The 18,944-nt window shown below is 50.3% G+C and overlaps 1 protein-coding gene across 1 annotated transcript in view; it reads right to left on the reverse strand.

Annotated features, from left to right (window-relative positions):
* Gli2 (GLI family zinc finger 2) overlaps nt 1-18,944 on the reverse strand; it is a 216,292-nt gene that overhangs the window by 149,531 nt on the left and 47,817 nt on the right. The window contains 1 exon segment of the mRNA NM_001107169.2: nt 14,037-14,212. Within this exon segment, the coding sequence (NP_001100639.2) occupies nt 14,037-14,181 (145 nt within the window). The 5' untranslated portion in view covers nt 14,182-14,212.

Genomic DNA, 18,944 nt, shown 5'->3' on the forward strand with positions numbered 1-18,944 from the left:
GTTACCTGAAGGAAGAAGACATTCCCTAGAGGGTTCAGGCTGACTCAAGTTCAAGTCCTGACTAAAGCACTCAGTGACCGGGTGGCCTTGGCAGCATGCCAACCAGCAGCCGTCCACAAACATCCAAACGCCTTTTGAATTAAGCCCAGTTGACAAATCGGATCTGGCCTGGAAGGAGAAAGGGAATGGGAGGAGGCAGAGTATCTACTGGGAGACACGGAAGGCAGAGGGTCCTTTCAGCTCCCATCTGCTGGGACTGAGCAAGCTCCTTACAAGGCCGGGCCCTCTCAACACTAACAAGTCCTCAGTAGGCCAATTAAACAAACCAGTGGAAAACAAGGCTAGCCACTGACTTCTTTGCCCAGCTCCAGTCTCTCCTGCAAAGTCATTGCGTGAGTTGTCAGAACCCTATGAAATCTCTTCCTGGGAGACACGGTCTTTGTCTGTCAGGGGCTTGGCCTTTTCCTTCTCCTACCATGAAACTCTGGGGAGGTTCCCATTACTTGGGGTCCACTGTTGGCATAGTCTGATAGCCAAATGGGGAACAGGTATCTCTTTCTTTGGAATACCTTCATTCCTTCTGGGGTGCTTAGAAGCTCAAGGTAGCATGTCAGATAGGTCTGAGAAAAAAGAGGGGAGTTGCAGGTCCAGAGGCCCAACTTTCTCCCTGTCTGTCTGGGCCCCCAACCCTATCCCATTAGGATGCCAGAGCCTGGTCTGGCTCACTGAATGTAGCACCAGAGCCTCCTGTGGACAGAGAGCAGGGGGGACAGACACATTAAATCCATGATCTCTAGACCAGACCCCTGCCGTGTCTACACTCCTCCTTGCCAGCCCCTCGGAGCGACAGAAATGACCCTTTCTTGGATGAAGAACCAACCTTCCTAAATTGCCCATGGTCCCAGAGTCAGATTTAGCTCATAACTGCCAGGGCAGAGTCCCCAGCTCTGTGACAGTTGTCTTGGTTGTCAGCCAACAGCATCTGGAATGAACTAAAACCCAGGCAGCTGGGCACACCTGCACAGGAGTCTTCTCAGTAGGATCATTTGAGACGGGAGACCCACCCTAAATCCAGATCATTTGAGGTCAGAAGACCCAGCCAAATTCTGGGCCACACCTTCTGCTGGCAGCCCCTCTAAAGGGCCTTGGAAGAAGAAAGCTGCCTTCTGCCTGCTTGCTCTCACTCTTGAGGCCCAGTTCATCTGTCCTGTCCTGGAGGCACTCCTTCCTTGGTGTGTGCCAGCATGCCTGGATTTTTATGTGAGTGAATTTGGGTTTTTCTGCTTGCTCATTAGGTCTTGTACCCATCCTTAGTTCCCCTACATGGCCCTCTTGCTCCCGGGAGAGCTGTCCAGACACCCTTTCCATGTTCCTGTTACTGAACTCACCATTGTGGGGTGCAGACTTTACACCTCCTCCCAATATGGCCCCTCTGGGTAAATCTCCTTTTTCTGCTTTTGATTATTAATTTGGCGGTTTTAATGGGTTTCTCCAGGACAGATGGCAAACTTGCCTTCAGGGATAAGCTGGAGTCTGCGAAGACACTTGGAGGTTGTGTCAGTCTCCCTGGGTCTCTCTAGAGCCACCCTCGGGGTCTTCACAGTACCTCTCAGTGGTTCCCCTTGAGCATCGGTTAGTTCTCCACCTGTGGGTCACATCCCCTTTCGGGATCAATGACCCTTTCACAGGGGTCACCCGAGACCATCAGAAAACACAGATACTTAACATTAAGATTCATAACAGTAGCAAAATTACAGTTATGAAGAAGCAACAGATACCATTTTACAGATGGGGGGTCACCACGTCACCACGCTACGTATTAAAGGGTCACCCCTAACGTCAATCTCTTGGCTTTCAAATTCGTGACTGCATACTTGCACTTTTATGCCCCTGTGGCACACACACAACAACAGAAAATCCTGTTGGAGGTACAGTTGGAGGCTCGTGGTCACAGGCTGCTGACGCACGGGACAAAAGAACCCGGGAGCCACGGCAGACAGATGGGGCAACACGATTCCTGCATGGGTGCACGGGAAAGGGGAAACAGTGGTGTGGTACACATCACTGTCTGGTGGGCAGTAAGTCTGGCTTGATGCTCCATCCACTCCCAACTTTGGGACAGGATGGATGGATGCTGAGCAGGTGATTTGCAGCTCCCACTACGGAGAGGCTGCCGTGGCTCCATAAAAGGCTGGATGCTTTCTTCCCCTGGCGTCTCCGTGTGTGTTTATGAGTAAACATTTCTCGATAAAGACTTACCGTCTGCAGAGACCCCTTTACACCCCAAAGGGAAGGGTTTAAGTGGCTTGGAAACTGCAGTTACTTATCTTTACAATGGCCACATCACATGTCTGTCTCCTCATGTATATTTTCTGGGACTGCTTATAAATCAGGCTTATCCCCAGGACCATGGTATCTAGGGTCTCTTTCATTCTAAAAGGCCCAGCAGGGGAAGGGACAAGCTAGGAAATGGCTCTTGGAGCAAAGGTGATTGCTGCATATGCATGAGGACCCAAGTTCAAATCTCAAGCACCCATTTCACTGCCACCTACAAAGTTCACACTGCTCAGTCGATCCACACAACAAATGAATCATAAAGGAAAAAAAAAACCCTCATGATATCTCAAGTTACAATTCAGTATTCACAGCTATCCAGGGGTGTCTGGGGCCCAAAAGGTTGAGGGCTGAATGTGCTTAGCTCAAATGTTGACTTTGAAGGGGCAGGGGGAGGTTAGGTGGCAGATTAGGTGCTGATTGCCAGGGTCACAGACTTCCCACCCCCCAGTCCCTACCCCAGACACAACAGCATCTTCACCACCTACAAGCAGGGAGGGCCTGCTGGGGCATGTTCACCAGAAACCAGTCAAGGACAGTGCTCTCGGACAGGACTCCTCAGCCTAGGAGGACGCAGAGGGGACCAGCTGGCCCCAGCTGGCCCCAGCTGGAAGATGGATTCAGGAAGGACCATTAGACACAGACTCTGACGTGAGCTGGTGCCAGGGTCAGGAGCAGAGACAGCCCTTGCCATAGGGACTGTAAAACCAGTTTTTCTTTTTTTTTTGCTAGTAATCTTTACTGCGTAGTTGGCCTCAGACCCACTGCAGCCCATGCAGACCCCAGGACTTTTGCCTGCACCGTTCCTTGGGTTACACGTCATAATACACCATGTGTAAACTGCTACTCACGGCAAAGACTCAACTTCATTCGCTCTCAAATATTTATCAGTAACACATATACTACTCTGAGGAAACAGTTCTTGAATTAATAATCACAGGCCAGTGAGAAGAGCAGTGCTTTGAGCAGCAACTGCTGTCTACTGTACATCCGCCATGGGCCAGGGGGCAGCCCAGACACATAGGTAGCAAATGGCAGTGTCTGAGACGATGATGGCGTGTCCCAAGGTAGAAGGTCAGGGAGAAGAAGGTTCGAGCCTAGGCTCCCAGCTCCACTGTCCCTCAGGGAGCACGTCCAGGCCACACCTCATAAACCCGACTTTACTTGTGTCTCTGACGAATACCGAATGAAGGTAATGTCAGAAGGGGAAGAAGAGTGAACTTTGGCCCACATCCCAAGGGTAGAGACTGTCATGTTGGGTAAGGTGCAGTGGTGGGAGCAGGAGGTGTCTGGTCACATTGAATCCACAGGCAGGAGGTGGAGAGTAGTGCATGCTGGTTCTCGGGAACGACGGCCCATGAAATGGTGATATCCATTTGGGGTGGGTCTTCCCACCTCAGGTAACTCAAACGGACACTCTTTCACAGACACATCCAGAGATTTGTCTCCTAGATGGTTCTAGGTCCTGTCGGGTTGGCAGTCAAGATTAATCACCACAGTGGCCCCATACTCCTCAAACTGGTCGGAGTGTGTAGGCCTCCTATAGGAAAACTGAACAAGGAGGGCTTGGTTAGGGGACAGCAGGTGACAGTGTCCCTCAAGCTTTGTTGCTGTTTCCAAGGCCACAGCAGTGGGTGATACCCATATCTCTCAGACAAAGGAGAGCATTGCCTTTCTCTGTGGGTACTGTAAGATCTGTAAGATCTTGGGGACAGAGTCCGTGGGCTCTGCTTCCTGGATTCCCCGTCTCCACCCTGATCCCCGGTGTACACATTGATGAACTACTTTTCCCATTCAAAGAACACCTAGGGGCTGGAGAGATGGAGCAATGGTAAAGCACCCGCCCCACAAGCATAGGGACCCAGGTTCTACGCTCGGCAAACACATAAAAGCTAGGCACAGCAGCATATGCCTGGCATTATGGCACTGAGCAGGCGGAGACAGGAAGACCCCTGGGCTGGATGCTCAGCTAGTCTTGCTGAGTGAGTGAGCTCCAAATTCAGTGACAAAACAAGTCTCACAAAACTAAAAAGAAAAGCAACAGGGGAAGATACCTAGCGTCAACCTCTGGCTTCCACAAGCATGTGCACCCCCCACACACACACAACACACATGCACACATTCGAACATGCACACACATATACATACATGCACAAACACACATATCAACACACAGATGCATATACACAAATGTATATACACATACACCACATACATATATACACATACACACGAATATGTACATGTACTACACACAAAAAAGTAAATAAATGAAAGAATACATAATATAAAACAAACGAACACAGACAATCAAGGTTCACACCCTTAACTCAGGTTAGGACTTGCCCTCTAGGTCACACCCCCACTATGGAGTTATGTAGGTCCACTGGCTCCTGTCAAGTTCGTGAGCTCTCAAGAAGATATTCTGCTAGATCACCCTTCTTCCTTTCCAGCTGGGGACACCCAGCCCAGATACCACCCGTCCCATCAAGACCTCGCCCCTGCCTCCTCATATGTGATTCATCACCATGCCCTGGGAGTCACCTCCAATGGAAAACCTCTTAGAGGGTGGAAGCAGGGTCACCCCCATCAGCGCATCCAGGCCATCCATACACTGCAGACACACACAAGCCACCTGAGGCTCCCTCACACCCATTCAGATGCCAGGCTCGACTTCATTATCCTCCAAATGTTCCCCAGATCAGAGGCAGTGGGACCTGGCCACAAGCATAAAGTAAATTATCCGACCCCTCCCCACCAATGATAAATGGTTCTATTAGCTTTCCAGATTGTTAAAGCCCGATAGAACAGAACGCAGGGAACGGGCCCATCCATTCTCCCTCTGGCGCACACTGAGTTGTAAATAGGTTATTTTGTGTGTAAATAACACATTAAAACACAGCATTAGCTGTGTCTTTTGATAGGGTGGAAATTGTTCCGAATAAATAATTCCGGACAGGAATGTAAAAGAAGCAGGATTTAATACAGCATGCCTGGTGCGGTCGTGTTAAACATGACTAAAATGATAAACCTCAGAATATACGAATAGTAAACTACACACTGGCACTGGAGTAACGAGGCTGTATTTCCACCAAGCTTTAGAAAGGCTAAAATTAGTCCTGACAGAACCAAACGTCAGAAAATTGTTCACCACATAAACACTGTCAATTTGGGGACGTAAAGTTTGGGCCCCAGGCTGAGGAACAGCTGTGCCCAATCCAAAGAGACTTTCTAGTAGGACCTTTCCCAGGACTAATGATATGACCATCTGACCACTGGCATGCCCAGTCTCTGGACCTCAGTTTCCAAATCTGTACCATGAGTGGTTTGATCCATTTGATCTTGGGAGGTTTTATTTTGTTTTGTTTTTTGCTTTCTCTCATTCTGTAAGCAAAAATGACTTCAAACACACCCAGCTGTGTTCATTTAAGATCCCCAATAAGACACAAGAATGCAACTAATGGCAGGTGGTAGCTGCCGGGGAAGAGGCTTGCACGCATCATCAGTAACTACCCCACCTCTACCCTAACTTAACTCAGCAGATCACACACGTGCAAGTAGTGGGGAGCTTGCTCAGAAGAAGGAGTTCAGTGGGAGAGGAAGGGAGAGAAAGGGTCACAGGAGTGGATATAGTCAAGATATATACAGGCATAGCTTATGAAATTGCCAAGCATTTTAAAAAGTAAAGGGAGAAAGGAAGCAGAGGAGAAGGGAGAGGTGTGCTGGCTTTCTTTTGTCAACCTGACTCAAACCTAAACATACGTGCAGAGATTCCCTTGTTAGTTTGGTTGGTTGTAACAAGGTCTCAGTATAGAGCTCTGGCTGTCCTTGTAGGCTAAGCCGGCCTCACAGAGATTCACCTGCCTCTGCCTTTGCCTTTGCCTCTGCCCCTGCCCCTGCCCCTGCCTTCTCTGCCTCTGCCTCTGCCTTCTCTGCCTTCTCTGCCTTCTCTGCCTTCTCTGCCTTCTCTGCCTTCTCTGCCTTCTCTGCCTCTGCCCCTGCCCCTGCCCCTGCCCCTGCCCCTGCCCCTGCCTTCTCTGCCCCTGCCCCTGCCTCTGCCCCTGCCCCTGCCCCTGCCCCTACCTCTGCCTCTGCCTCTGCCTCCCAAGTGCTGGGATTAAAAGCATACACCACTATGCCAGGTTTGGCAGAGGGAATCTTTATTTGGAAAATGCCTTCAGAAGACTGGCCTGTAGGCAACTGTTTGTTCTTTTGCTGTGGGAGGGTCCAACCCACAGGGAGTGTAGATGGTGGGAGAAAGCAGGCTGAGTAAGCCAGTAAGCAGCACTCCTCCGTGGCTTCTGCATGAGCTCCTGTTTGAAGATTCTTGGCCTGGCTTCCCTCAGTCATGGGGCTTTATCACAGTAACAGAAACCCCAAAACAGAATTGGTTCCTGGGATGGGCTGAGACATGCCTGATGCCATCTTGTTTTGGGGAGGATGGTGGGTGATCCTTAATAATAATCTGTATTCCTGGACAAGTGGGGCTCAAGAATCAGCTGTGGTTAACAAAAGACCAGAGCCAGTAAAATTAAAACTTCGCTTTGCTACAAAAATCAATACTGGTCAGCTAGGGCTGAAGAAACAGCTGTGGTTATGAAGAGACCAGAGTTATTCAAGCCAAATCTTCTGCAGCGTGTTTCTACAGAGTCTCAGGTGCTCAGGTTTAAAAGCACAGGGCGTTTTGGCGAGCAGCTGAGTGAGCCCTGTGAGAGGCCAGGAGAAGCCATTGGTGAAGGTGCCACCTCGGTTGAGGTAGATAAACCCCGAGATTAAAGAGGCCATGGAGAGAAGTTGAGGCTTGGCACCGTATGGCACATTTAGAGTTCTAGAAGAGAGTCCAGGAGACCTAGCATCTTGGAGATGAGGGTGCTGTGGGATAAGCACCAAAGACAACAGCAGCCGTGGAATGGAGCAGCCTAAGCCTCCAAGCCATGTTCTGTGTGCTGTGCATGGCAAAGCCTGAGAGGTGGAACCAACCGCCCGAGGCCTTTGGAGCCCAGGACTCGAACTCTGAGCTCTGCACAGTTGGACTTGGGTTTTGCTCTGATTTAATGTGACCGTGTCTGGGGTTCTTCCCTCCTGGAGTTAGGAAGTATATAGCTTTTTTTTTTTTTCTTAATTTACACTGGAGAGATCTTCTAAGGAGATGTTTGGTTTTTAAAGAAAACTTGGGCTTTTGCCATTTTTTTTAAATTGTGGGACTTCAAAAGTTATAGTGTGTTTATATTATGATATTAATAATGAGATCTTGGGCTTAGGGGTTGAGGATTTGGCCCAGTGGTAGAATGCTTGCCTAGCAAGCGAAAGGCCCTGGGTTCGGTTCCCAGCTCCAAATTAAAAAAAAAAAGAGAGAGAGAGATCTTGGGCTTAAGCAAAAAGGAAAAGGGTTGTGATTTTTTAATAAGTGATATTTTTGTGTGTCAAGCTGACAAGGAGTCAACTGTACTGGCTTTGGTCAACCTAACACAAACAAATGTATTCGAGAAGAGGGAATCTTAACAGAGAGCATGTTCTCTAACAGCAGTCCTCAACCTGTGAGTTAAGACTCCTTTCGGGGGGAGGGTCAAAGGACCCCTTCACAGGTTTCCCTTAAGTCTATCAGAAAACACTAAGTAGCAACAGAAATAATTTCATGGTTGGAGTCACCACAATATGAGGAGCGGCATTAAAGGGTCACAGCATCGGGAAGGTTGAGAACCACTGCTCCTCAAGACTGCTGGGCAGCACTTTCTAGATATGGGAGAACTCAGCTCACTAGGGATGGTGGCCCTCCAGCAGGAGGTCATGGGTGCTATGAGAAAGCAGACTGAGAGAGCCACAGGGAACAAGTCAGTGAGCTGCATTCCGCCATGGCTTCTGTTTCAGTTCCTGCCTGCAAAGTCCCACGTTGAGTTCCCGCCCTTACTTCCCTCAGTGATAGAGTATAAGCTACGGACTATCTGTGCTCATGGTGTTTATTTACCACAGCATAGAGCCCTAACCAAGGCAGGTGAGCAGGCCGGGACTCACGGCAAACACCTGTGCGTGTAGACCGAGGTTTGGAAGCAGCAAGTATCTTGGCTTTCTCCACATTACGGCATTTTATCACAGCAATGGAAACCCTAAGATAAAGGGGGTTGGGGGGGAGAAGAGTGGGGAGGACAGAAGAGAGAGAAGAGGGGTGGGAGGAAGAGGGGAAGAAAGAAGGAAGGAAGGGAGGAAAGGAGGGAGGAAGGGAGGGAGTGAGGGAAGGAGGAAGGGAGGGAGGGAGTGAGGGAAGGAGGAAGGGAGGGAGGAAGGATGTATGTATGTATATATGTATGTATGTATGTGTCCACTTAGCATAGTCAAGGCCCAGAGAACAGAATGTAGCAGGAGCCTCTCACACTGTAATCCTCTTCCTTCTTCAAGTGCTTTGGTTGGATATTTTGGCAGAGCAGTGAGTGCAGTGACCAACACTGGCTATGGTTCCTAAGTTAATGAATTAAGCTCACAGATAGGTACGGATAGAATAAATCAGATCATCGGTAGGGTTGGGAACTATGTCTGTTTGAGACTCAGCCTAACTGACCCCAAACCAGACTTGTTCTAACCAAGAGACACTGCTTCCGACAGGGAAGGACCTCCATCACCCCTTCCCCGCATCGGGTACCCCAATACTCCAGACTGTCCAGAACCCCACTATTTCCAGTGTCATGGCAAGCCAAGCTGCTGGGGACAGCAGTGCTGCTCTCTCTGGAAAGAGTCTGATGGGGACAAGCTGTTCTGTGTGGCTGGGCCATAAAGCCAGCTCCTGTGCAGCTCCAGCAGCAATCCTGAACGTCGCTTAAGTAAGAATAATTGCCCACTTAGTCACACCTGAGTGCATCCCGGCCTGTGTGTGGCCCCACAGAGAGACAGGTAAGGAGGGGAGGCTGGATGCTCGGCAAGTTCCCTGCTGTCCACGAGGCCTGGGGAACGCAGGACAGGGCCAGCATCAACTGACCGCCACAGCCCGGAAGCTCAGGCCAGCAGGAGCAGCTGCCCACTACAGCCCACTTGGCGGCACACCTGGAATGATGGATGGTTGGTGGAACGGCTGCTGTGCTGGTGACAGGAGTGGGCGGTATTAATAATGACAGTAGGCATCCAAGAGGACAGACAGAAGGACCCTGAGCGGTGCTTGGGTTGAAGGATACCCCACAGATCCCTGACCATGGCAAGGTAGGTAAAATGGGAGCACTGCAGATCCAGAAAAAGGTTGTAGGTCCGAGTTGCTTAAATGGTCTTCCTGGTGGGCTGGGGAGAGAGCGCTTACCAGTTTTGCATCAAGCTTTGGTTCCATCCCTAGTACCACAAAAGCACCATAAAGTAGGTACACTCCCGTAATCCCAGTGCTCGGGAGGTAGGTAGGAAGATTAGAAGTTGAAGGCCATCCTCAGCTATGAAACCACGTTTGAGGCCAGCCTGGACTATATAAGACCATAGAGATAGACAGATACATGGGTAGATAGACAGACAGACATGAGAGGCAGGGGGTCTCCTGGTGTTATACAGCATTCCAATACAGAAGACATGCATCCACATACTCCAAGCCAAACAGTCTCAAAGACGCTTTCCAGAAAGCCAATCAGTGAACAAGATAAAGGAGTTATTATGGGAAGGTGACACAGAACCTTCAGGAACAAAGAGTCATTCGGTTTGTAACCATGGTAGGCTGACCTGGCCAAAGGAAGCTAGCTTGCTCCTCTCAAGCCCAGGCTGGCTCATACTGGCTGTGATGTTGAACTCCTCACTGTCCTGACTCTGGCACCTCTGGAGCGCTGGGCTTACACACATGGCTACCAGACTGGGTTTGTGCAGTGCTGGGACTGGAACCCAAGACTTCTGGCACGTTAGAAAAGCAGTCTGCTGATCAGCTACATCCCCGGTCGCTCTCGCTTTTGGGCAATCACACTGAGAAATGGAAAGGTTTACTGGAAGTAATCATGAAGCCCAGACCTCGAGCCCCACTTTTATGATGGCACTCTCAAGCTTAGGCGACCTTGATCTCGCTGTGCTATTCAGTGTACAGAAGCGAAGACTGAGTTAGAGGCAAGGGGCCTGCTAGGGCAACCCAGCAAATCAGGGCTGGGGCCTGATTATGCTTCTTTGGAGAATAAGGATGTCAGAAAGCTGGGCTTCTGGAAGCTGCTGTGCCTCAGGGGGCCCTGTACGCAAGGGTAACCAATGGGACGGACACTGTCTAGGTCAGGCTGAGTCAGCACATTGAGTGAAGAACACTAACAAGAATGGTGATAGTAAACACAGAAAAGACATCCCTTGTGCTCCACACAAACTGACTGTTCCTCTGTGCTAAGCATGCCCATGTCTAACTCAGATAGCATCCAACAGTGCTGCAGAACATCTACCATCATTACACCCATTTCACAGATGAGAAAACCGAGGCACATGCTTCCTGAGGTCAAGGGAACATAAACTACTAGTTCAGGCAGTCTAACTCCACTGTCTGGGCACTGCTGTCAGTGCCAACGAAGTACCATGGAACAGGTGAAAGCTGCTGGCAGTTACTTGGGATCAGCCACTGCTGAGCACAAGGAAAGACTCCTTTTTCCCACAGGAAGCCAGAATGTAAGAAGTACAGATGTAAGAGAGTCTCAGGGCTGGGGTGTGGCTCGATGACACTAGGCAAGCCTGAATAATAATAATAATATAAATATAATAATAATAATATAATTATTATTATAATTACACTGTAGCTGCCTTCAGACACACCAGAAGAGGGCATCAGATCCTATTACAGAGGGTTGTGAGCCACCATGTGGTTGCTGGGATTTGAACTCAGGACCTCTGGAAGAGCAGTCAGTGCCCTTAACCACTGAGCCATCTCTCCAGCCCAACAGTTCCAATTCTTAAGGGGGTGCTGATGCTACAGGAGAGGAAGGACCGCGACGTCTGGCCACCTGGCTTTGCCTCACAGAGATAACATCACTGTGACCAGACTGGGCGCTTGATTCCAGCACAAGATTCAACCCCAGCTTTAAGGTTCAAGGCTGTCCCCGAGGCTTCTAGAATGGTTCAGTCCCCATGGAAGCACACAAGGCAGTTCAGAAATATTTTTGGAAAGTAACCCGTGGCAGACAGGAAAAACCGACAGCATTTGGACAAACTCGGTGGAAAGCAACAAGAAACATCTGACTTAAATTGCTTTGCAAATTACACCATTTTAAAAATTAGAGGGTGGGGGGGGGGGACCCTGGCCAAAATGTATTTTTAAAGATTTATGGCCTCTAGAGTGTTAGCTCAACAGCCAAAGAGACTGTGAAAGACCCACCCAGTGTGGCTCCTGCTCAGGCTTTCGGGAGGCCTCCTGCTTGATCCTGAAACCAGGCTTCCCCATCTGTCTGCAGTGCAACTTGCAGGCCTGACCCACCAGGCCCTGCTCTGCCCACTCGCAAAGGTTTGTGCGCTTACCCGCACACACCTCCCAGTTATAAAATTATTTTTATTGCTACTTCATAACTGTAATTTCGCTACTGTTATGAATCATGATGGAAATAACTGATATGCAGGATATCTGATCTGTGACCCCTGTGAAAGGGTCATCCAACACCCCCTGTCCCCAATGACCTACACCAGATTGAGAACCACTGGTCTGGGGCATCCTGGCCCTTGGGGTCTGAGCACAAGATGTGTTTTTCTTGGTACCTTTGCTCTCACAGAGAATTTAAGTAGGAGTGGGGTCTTCAAATGTTTTCTGAATGTTTTAATCATACTTATGGAAGGGGACACATGCATGCATGTACGGGGGGGGGCCAGATGACTGACTTCCTGCAGAAGCCGGTTTTCACCTTCCACCATGTGGGTTCCAGGGACGGAATCTGAGTTGGCAGCAGGAGTCTTTCCCGGGGGATGTTATCTTTGCCAACCTGCTTTTAAGATCTTAAGGACTGCAGCTAACAGACAAGTGCATTCCCAGCAATATCCTTTGGGCTGCACCACTGGACTTCCTTGCCCCTCTCTTCTTTAGCCCACCTTCAGTAGAGGCAGATTCCATGTGTCCCCTTTAACCCACAGGCATAGCCAGTCTTCCCAGACCATGGGCACCCTTCCAGATAAGCTGCTCAGGGAGCAGGTACAGCACACTTCAATGGAAGAAGTCACTCCAGGGTCCTCCTGGCTCCTTACTGCACGTGCCGGGCCTGAGACTTCCACAGGCCATAAACTGCCTGTTTATGTGACAAATGTCTGATGTGCTGAACCTCATGAGCCAAGCTCCCTAAGGACAGGCACTGAGAGGGTATGGGGTGAGCACAGTGTGGGGCTAGTACTCCATGGGAATGGCTGTGCTCCACCACAGTGGCTGTGCTCTACACTTTGCCCCCTTTCCCAGCAGAAAACCCCTCAAGCATCTGCTGTCACTGGCCTCAACAGTGACAACTGGCTCTGATGCCACAGGGCCCCTCTCCCCTCAATTATGTCCTAATTACTGTCTAATTACTGCCTAAGTCTGTTGTGACAGGGCAGGGAATGGCTCTGCTTGTATGAGGAGAGGAAGGCCAAAACAGCACGTATCCCTCAGGACAGGTGGGAGATACTGGAAGCTAAATCCTAGCAACTCTCTCAGTCTCAGAGAACACGGCAGGGAGGAAATCTGAGGACCACCACTGCCCAGGGCTTCACCTCACTGCACTGTGTCTCCGTTTGCACCTCCCTGGCTGGATGACCCATTGGGCTGTGGCTCCTCTTTCCTGACCTAAGAGTTAAGCCTCCACACCAAGCCCACAGACTCAGATCCTCTGCCCAGAGGTGCTCAAGGCTGACCTTGCATCTCCCGCTTACGACTTGATAACTATTTTCAACTCAGAATCATGGGGAGAGAAGAAAATAAATGTAGCGTCAACACTCTGTGTAACTCAAGGGTGGCTCCGTTTCGAGAGTTCAGGCCCCTGATGCTACCCCAAGCACAGTCCACAGACCATATCTATGCAGCCTCGCTCAGGGGTGGAAGGAAATGAACTTAGCTCTCCCCTTGAACACAGTGCCTCGGGTGTTCTACCTGGGCAAGAAAGCGTCAGAGCACAACTAAATGTGTCTGAATTAAAAGGACAGAAAATAAATCTGTTTCTTCGCTCTGAGACAGAATAGTTGTGTGGCCTCCAGATGGACAGCCCAGTGACAAGGGAGGTCTCACCTTCCCGTCAAACTACCCAACCAGGATGCTGGCACGGAGCATGGAAACCAGAGAACATCTCTCTTAGGGACAGTGAAATGAGAGACTGTGGCTCTCTCATGGAGTCCCTTCTGTTGTAATTAAGTTGGCCAGGAATCCACCTAAGAGAGTAAATTCCATACCTGACCCTCTAATTACAGCCAGCAGGCATTGGCAGACAATTACTTTCTGAAATAGTCCTCGGCGGGCAAGAGGCAAGGAGCTCTCAGGATTCATCTCCCAGTGCCAGCGGAACACACCCCAGGGTGGCCAGGCAGATGCCCAGCGTGACTCTCCTCCCTCCCCTGCTCTCCCTGCTCAGGCCTCAGCCACCAGACTGGAGTAGCCAGCTCTCCAGAGAAAGCCTCAAGCCACCTTCTTGGGGACTGGGATTCCTGGGGCAGAGGCACTGCCCTCCATAAACCCAGCATGCCTCCCAGATGACAGGGGCCAGCACACTCATTAAATCCTAATGACCTCGTGAAAAACACCCTTGCTGCTCTCCAAGTGTGCAAAACAGAAAGCGTACCTCCTTGGGCTGCGACAGCTGCCGCTGGGGCAGCCACTGCCAGAGGACAGGCCTTTTTCCCTGGGTCGGGGAAGCTGCTATCCTCCAGGAGACCACTCTTGGCTTCTTTCTTCTCCAGTGCAGGAGCTTGGGCTGATGTCTCCATCTCAGAGGCTCATACTCTTGGGTGGCAGACCCTGGAGGCAACAACAAAGACATTCAGTCACGACACTGCACCCAAAGCCAGATGGGAAATACCAACCCAGATGATTCACACCAACCCAGGTTCACACCAACCCAGATTCACACCAACCCAGATTCACACCAACCCAGATTCACACCAGCCCAGATTCACACCAGCCCAGATTCACACCAGCCCGGATTCACACCAACCCGGATTCACACCAACCCAGATTCACACCAACCCAGATTCACACCAACCCAGATTCACACCTCATGGGCCTACAGCAGCAGAGTTCACACTCAGTCTCTTAATGCCGGGAGGAGGGAGAGAAAACTTAGATACTTTTGACATAATCATCCTGAGAATCGATGGGTCTGCTTGCTGAATGGCCACAAGGACAACAGCTGAACACTTTAGCTTATTTATTTTAACCTGGATATTTAAAAAACAAAACAAAACCAGCAACAAGTTCTCAATAGTGAGAGCATCCAGGAGCGGAGAACCTCCTGACCTGGAGAAATGAAACTGGAACAGAGAGCCCCCCTCCCCCAAAAAAATGAAATACAAAAGCCTTCTCCAAGAATGGCCCCAGACCCCCTTGCTTCTGCCCTTCCTTCATTGGCTGACTCGTTTGGATATTCATTCACTCACTCATTCATTCATTCATTCAATACTCATATCACTAACTGTCATCATTTGGTGCGACCCATTTGGGGGTGGACGAACGCTTTCATGGGGTCACCTAAGACCATCTGAAAACACAGACATGTTCATTACGGTTCACAGCAGTAGCAAAATTACAGTTATGAAGTAGTGATGAAAATAATGTTATGGTTGGGGGGGGGTCACCACAAGAACTGCCGCTATCAGGGGTCACCACAAGAACTGCCGCTATCAGGGCTCACCTGGCCCAGGCTGGTGTAAGGCTCACTTTGTATCCAAGCATGACCTTGGATCCCACCTCAGTGCCGGTATCACAAGTGTGTAGCGTTAGGCCTGGCTTAAGCTCTCTTTAAAATCTGTCGCTTTGGAGCCAGTGGTATGGCTCAGCAGGTAAAGGTATCATCTTGCTGCCCCAGAGTGACAGCCTGAGTTTACTCAAAGGAAGCCCGTGTAATGGTGGGAGGAGAGAACTGAGTGCAGTAAGTTCAGAAAGCACATGCAGGCCGCTGCATGCGAGCCCCGTGCATACAAAAATAACAATAGAACCTGTTACTATGGAGTTCTGCTATCAGCATGGTCACCAGCCACCTGCCGAAACCTCTTTTTCTTACGTTGTCCCTTAGCCTGGCCACAAGCGCCACCATATCAGCCGTTCTTAGGTCACCCCTCACTTCCCTTATTAGAGCTGTGACTCACTGCTGCACCCAGGAGCAAGCAGCCCGGCAGCCAGCGGTGCCTCTCCAAGAACACACTTCTCCACCTGTAAAACCCTATTAAGATGCCATCTTCCCCAGGAAGCCCCCTGCTCTGGGCAGTCCATGCATGGTCAGAGTTCTGCATCTGTCAGGTTATAAGTCCGCCTGACACTCCCAGACCACCATGTTCTCACAGATATGCCCACTGTCTCCTAGGTGATTCTAACTCCCACTGGGTTATTGATCAAGATTAACCAGTAGAGCAAAGAATGGTGGTGCCTGTCTTAATCCCCAACCCTCGGGAGGCAGAGGCAGGCTGGTCTCTGAGTCTGAGGCCACAGTCTACATAGTTGAGTTCCAGGACTGCTACACAGAGAGACCCTGTCTCTAGATGAAAGAAAGAAAGAAAGAAAGAAAGAAAGAAAGGAAGGAAGGAAGGAAGGAAGGAAGGAAGGAAGGAAGGAAGGAAGGAAGGAAGGGAGGGAGAAAGACAGACAAAAGATAGGCAGATAGATAGATAGATAGATAGATAGATAGATAGATAGATAGATAGATAGAGAGGGAGTCAGGCAGACAGACAGACAGTAGATGGATGGATAGACAGACAGACAGACAGACAGACAGACAGATAGATAATGTAATTGGTGTACTCCCTACACAGACCCTATCAATTAACAAACAAATAAATGCAATTGGCCTGCTCCCTCTCCCTGAGGCTGGAGCTCCTCTTGTGTCCGGCTCTTTACTTTTTATATTTTAAATTATGCCTATGCACAGGTGTCAGCCTAGGGAGAGTGTAGGCGTCCTCAGAGGCCAGAGGCATAAGACCCCTTGGAGCTAGAGTTATAGGGTGTCCTGCATAGTAGCTGAGGATTGGACTCCTTTGGAAGAGCAGCAAACACTCTTAAACCTCGGAATCACCTGGAATTCCTCCTGCTGGGTTCTAGCAGAGTGAGAGGCTGGCACCCTGTGCATCCCTTATCTTTCTGGCAAGAGGACCAGGCCCCGTTGACAGGGGCCTGGAGATCTAAGAGTGGGGAGGACAGTGTAGAAGAGAGGGGTGAGAAATGAACCTCCGTGATCCCTTACTCCCAGGTACTGACGCAGCAGTGGCAGCTCAGCCCCCTCTGTCCCACCCTGACAAGCAACAGCAACTTGGTAGCCCCCAATATCACTGAGGAGCAACCTCAGGATTCTGTGGGGAGATGAGCTGCCAGAGGCCACTTCCCAGACGCTGTGGAGCAAGGCAGCCAGTTTGGTCTTCTGCTGCCATTGCCACCTAGCCCTGGTAGGGGGTGGGGAGGAGCAGCCACCCAAAGGAGAACCCCTTGAGAGTATGAGCACAGAACTGTCAGGGGCTGTGGCAGCAGATTCTGAGGGAAGAAGCAGCTGCACGCCGAAGTGTCTGGGATTCAGGGGGCACCTCTCTCCACCACGCACCTCCCCTTACCTCTGCCACAGGACAGGAAGGCAGGAGACAAAGCCAAGAGTCCTCATGATTCACAAGAATTAGTGGGATTAGCTCAATTTCTGGGTGAACGCCAGGCACCCTGGGTCCCAAGCAGACACTTTCACTCCTGGGGACAGCCAGCCACCACTGCACCTGTGTCCTTGTGCGACCCCATCCCCCACCACCTGGGAAGATCAGAGAGGGGTCTGTGCATGGCTTCCCAGGTACCGGGTGAGTGAGTCTACACAGGTTGGTTCCCACGGGCGACACAAAAACTTCTTCAAAGAAGGGTCTGAGAGCCACAGGACACTACAGGAGGGGAGAGTCAACCCCCACTTTCTTTTACAGCTCTGGAAATGCCCACACATTGCACAGGAATCTGCTAACCCAGGGGAGCCTGGGCCTGCGCTGAGGAGGAGCCCTTTCCATTAGAGATTTTACACAGGTCTCAGGTCCTCTGGGCTTTCTATGAGCTCGCTCATCCAGACCTGTGACTAGAGAACCCACGAAACATGCGAAGAAAACTCTTGTGCATGTGTTGGCTGTATTCACAGGTGTTTGTGGCGGGGAGTGCGTGTGGAGGCCATATGTTAACATCGATGCCCTCCTCAGTCACTCTCTATGGTTTGATAATGATGATGACTTTGAAGTAGGGTCTCTCACTGAATCTGGAGCTCACAGATTTGGGTAAACTCTCTGTTGTAATCCCCTGCCTGGTTTCCGATTACAGATGTTCGCTGCTGAGCCCAATGCTGGGAATCCAAATTGAGGCCCTTACATTTGGGTGGCAAGCATTTGCCAACTAAGCCACCTCCCTGGCTCTCCGCATTTTTTAGGACTTAGCAGAGCCTGCTTGTAAACCCAGGCATGGAACCGAAGCCTGCAAGTTAAGATGTCCAAGCATTCGAGGTCAGCCTGGGGCATTTGCAAAGATCCTGTTTCACAAATAAACAGATCAAACAGGAAATCTCTTCAAGGGCTCTGTCCTGCGTGCATGGGCCGTGAGGGAAGCATTGATCAGTCGCTGTCCGTCTCCAAGTAATTTCTAAGCAACACTTATAACAAGACTGTATGGACTACATATTAATTAGGGGCAGAAAAAATGTGAGTCTGTGAGGAAAGCCTTCGCCATGAAGCCCGAGGACCTGAGTTTGGTCCTCAGGACCCACATGGCTAAAGGAGAGAACCGACTCCTTCAAGGAAACGGTGACTTCTCGACGAATGAACGATATTGTGAATCTGTTACCACCATCCCCCGAGGCTCTGCTCACAGCTCTGCTCACGGTGGCATCCTACTCGATGAGTCATTAAAGGCCGTGCCTCCAACCCTGCATGTACTTGGTGTGCAGTGAGAAAGCCCAAGTGTGGCCGTATCAAAAGCATGGTGCCTTTGCAGCTGCTGTGCTTAATGTGAAGCCCTGTCTTTCATGAGCCACACTTTTCCATTTACCGCACACCGGTGAATGATAATCACGCCGGGTGTTACAGGGACCACAGCACAGGCCAGGCTAAGGAACCTTCCAGGACAGGCATGAAAACCCTCATAATTCTGGCGGCATGAGCAACTCACCCTAAGCCTGGATCCTGCAGACCTCCCACCACCTGGCTGCTTTGAACTCCTTTGGTGAGTGAGTCACACACATGAGCACTTCCTGGGGTGAAAGCAACCTCCAGGAGGAAGGCAGGACCTCACCTCCCAGCCAACACAGCCACCGCAGGCCCTGGCTCACACATCCCTTCTGATCTCAGCCCCGCAGCATACATGCCCAGACTCACATGCATGAACACTCAGGAATGCATGCACGCAGCATATGCAACATACACTGCACTGTTTGGGTGCAAAGATGTCTCCTGAGTGCAAGCACACAGACACAGATATATACATGTTCATGCACTCATTGAACACCCAGTACTACTGCACACACCCATCGCATATA

Source organism: Rattus norvegicus, chromosome 13 (assembly GCF_021556685.1).
Source record: "Rattus norvegicus strain SHRSP/BbbUtx chromosome 13, alternate assembly SHRSP_T2T, whole genome shotgun sequence".
Lineage (NCBI taxonomy): Eukaryota > Metazoa > Chordata > Mammalia > Rodentia > Muridae > Rattus > Rattus norvegicus.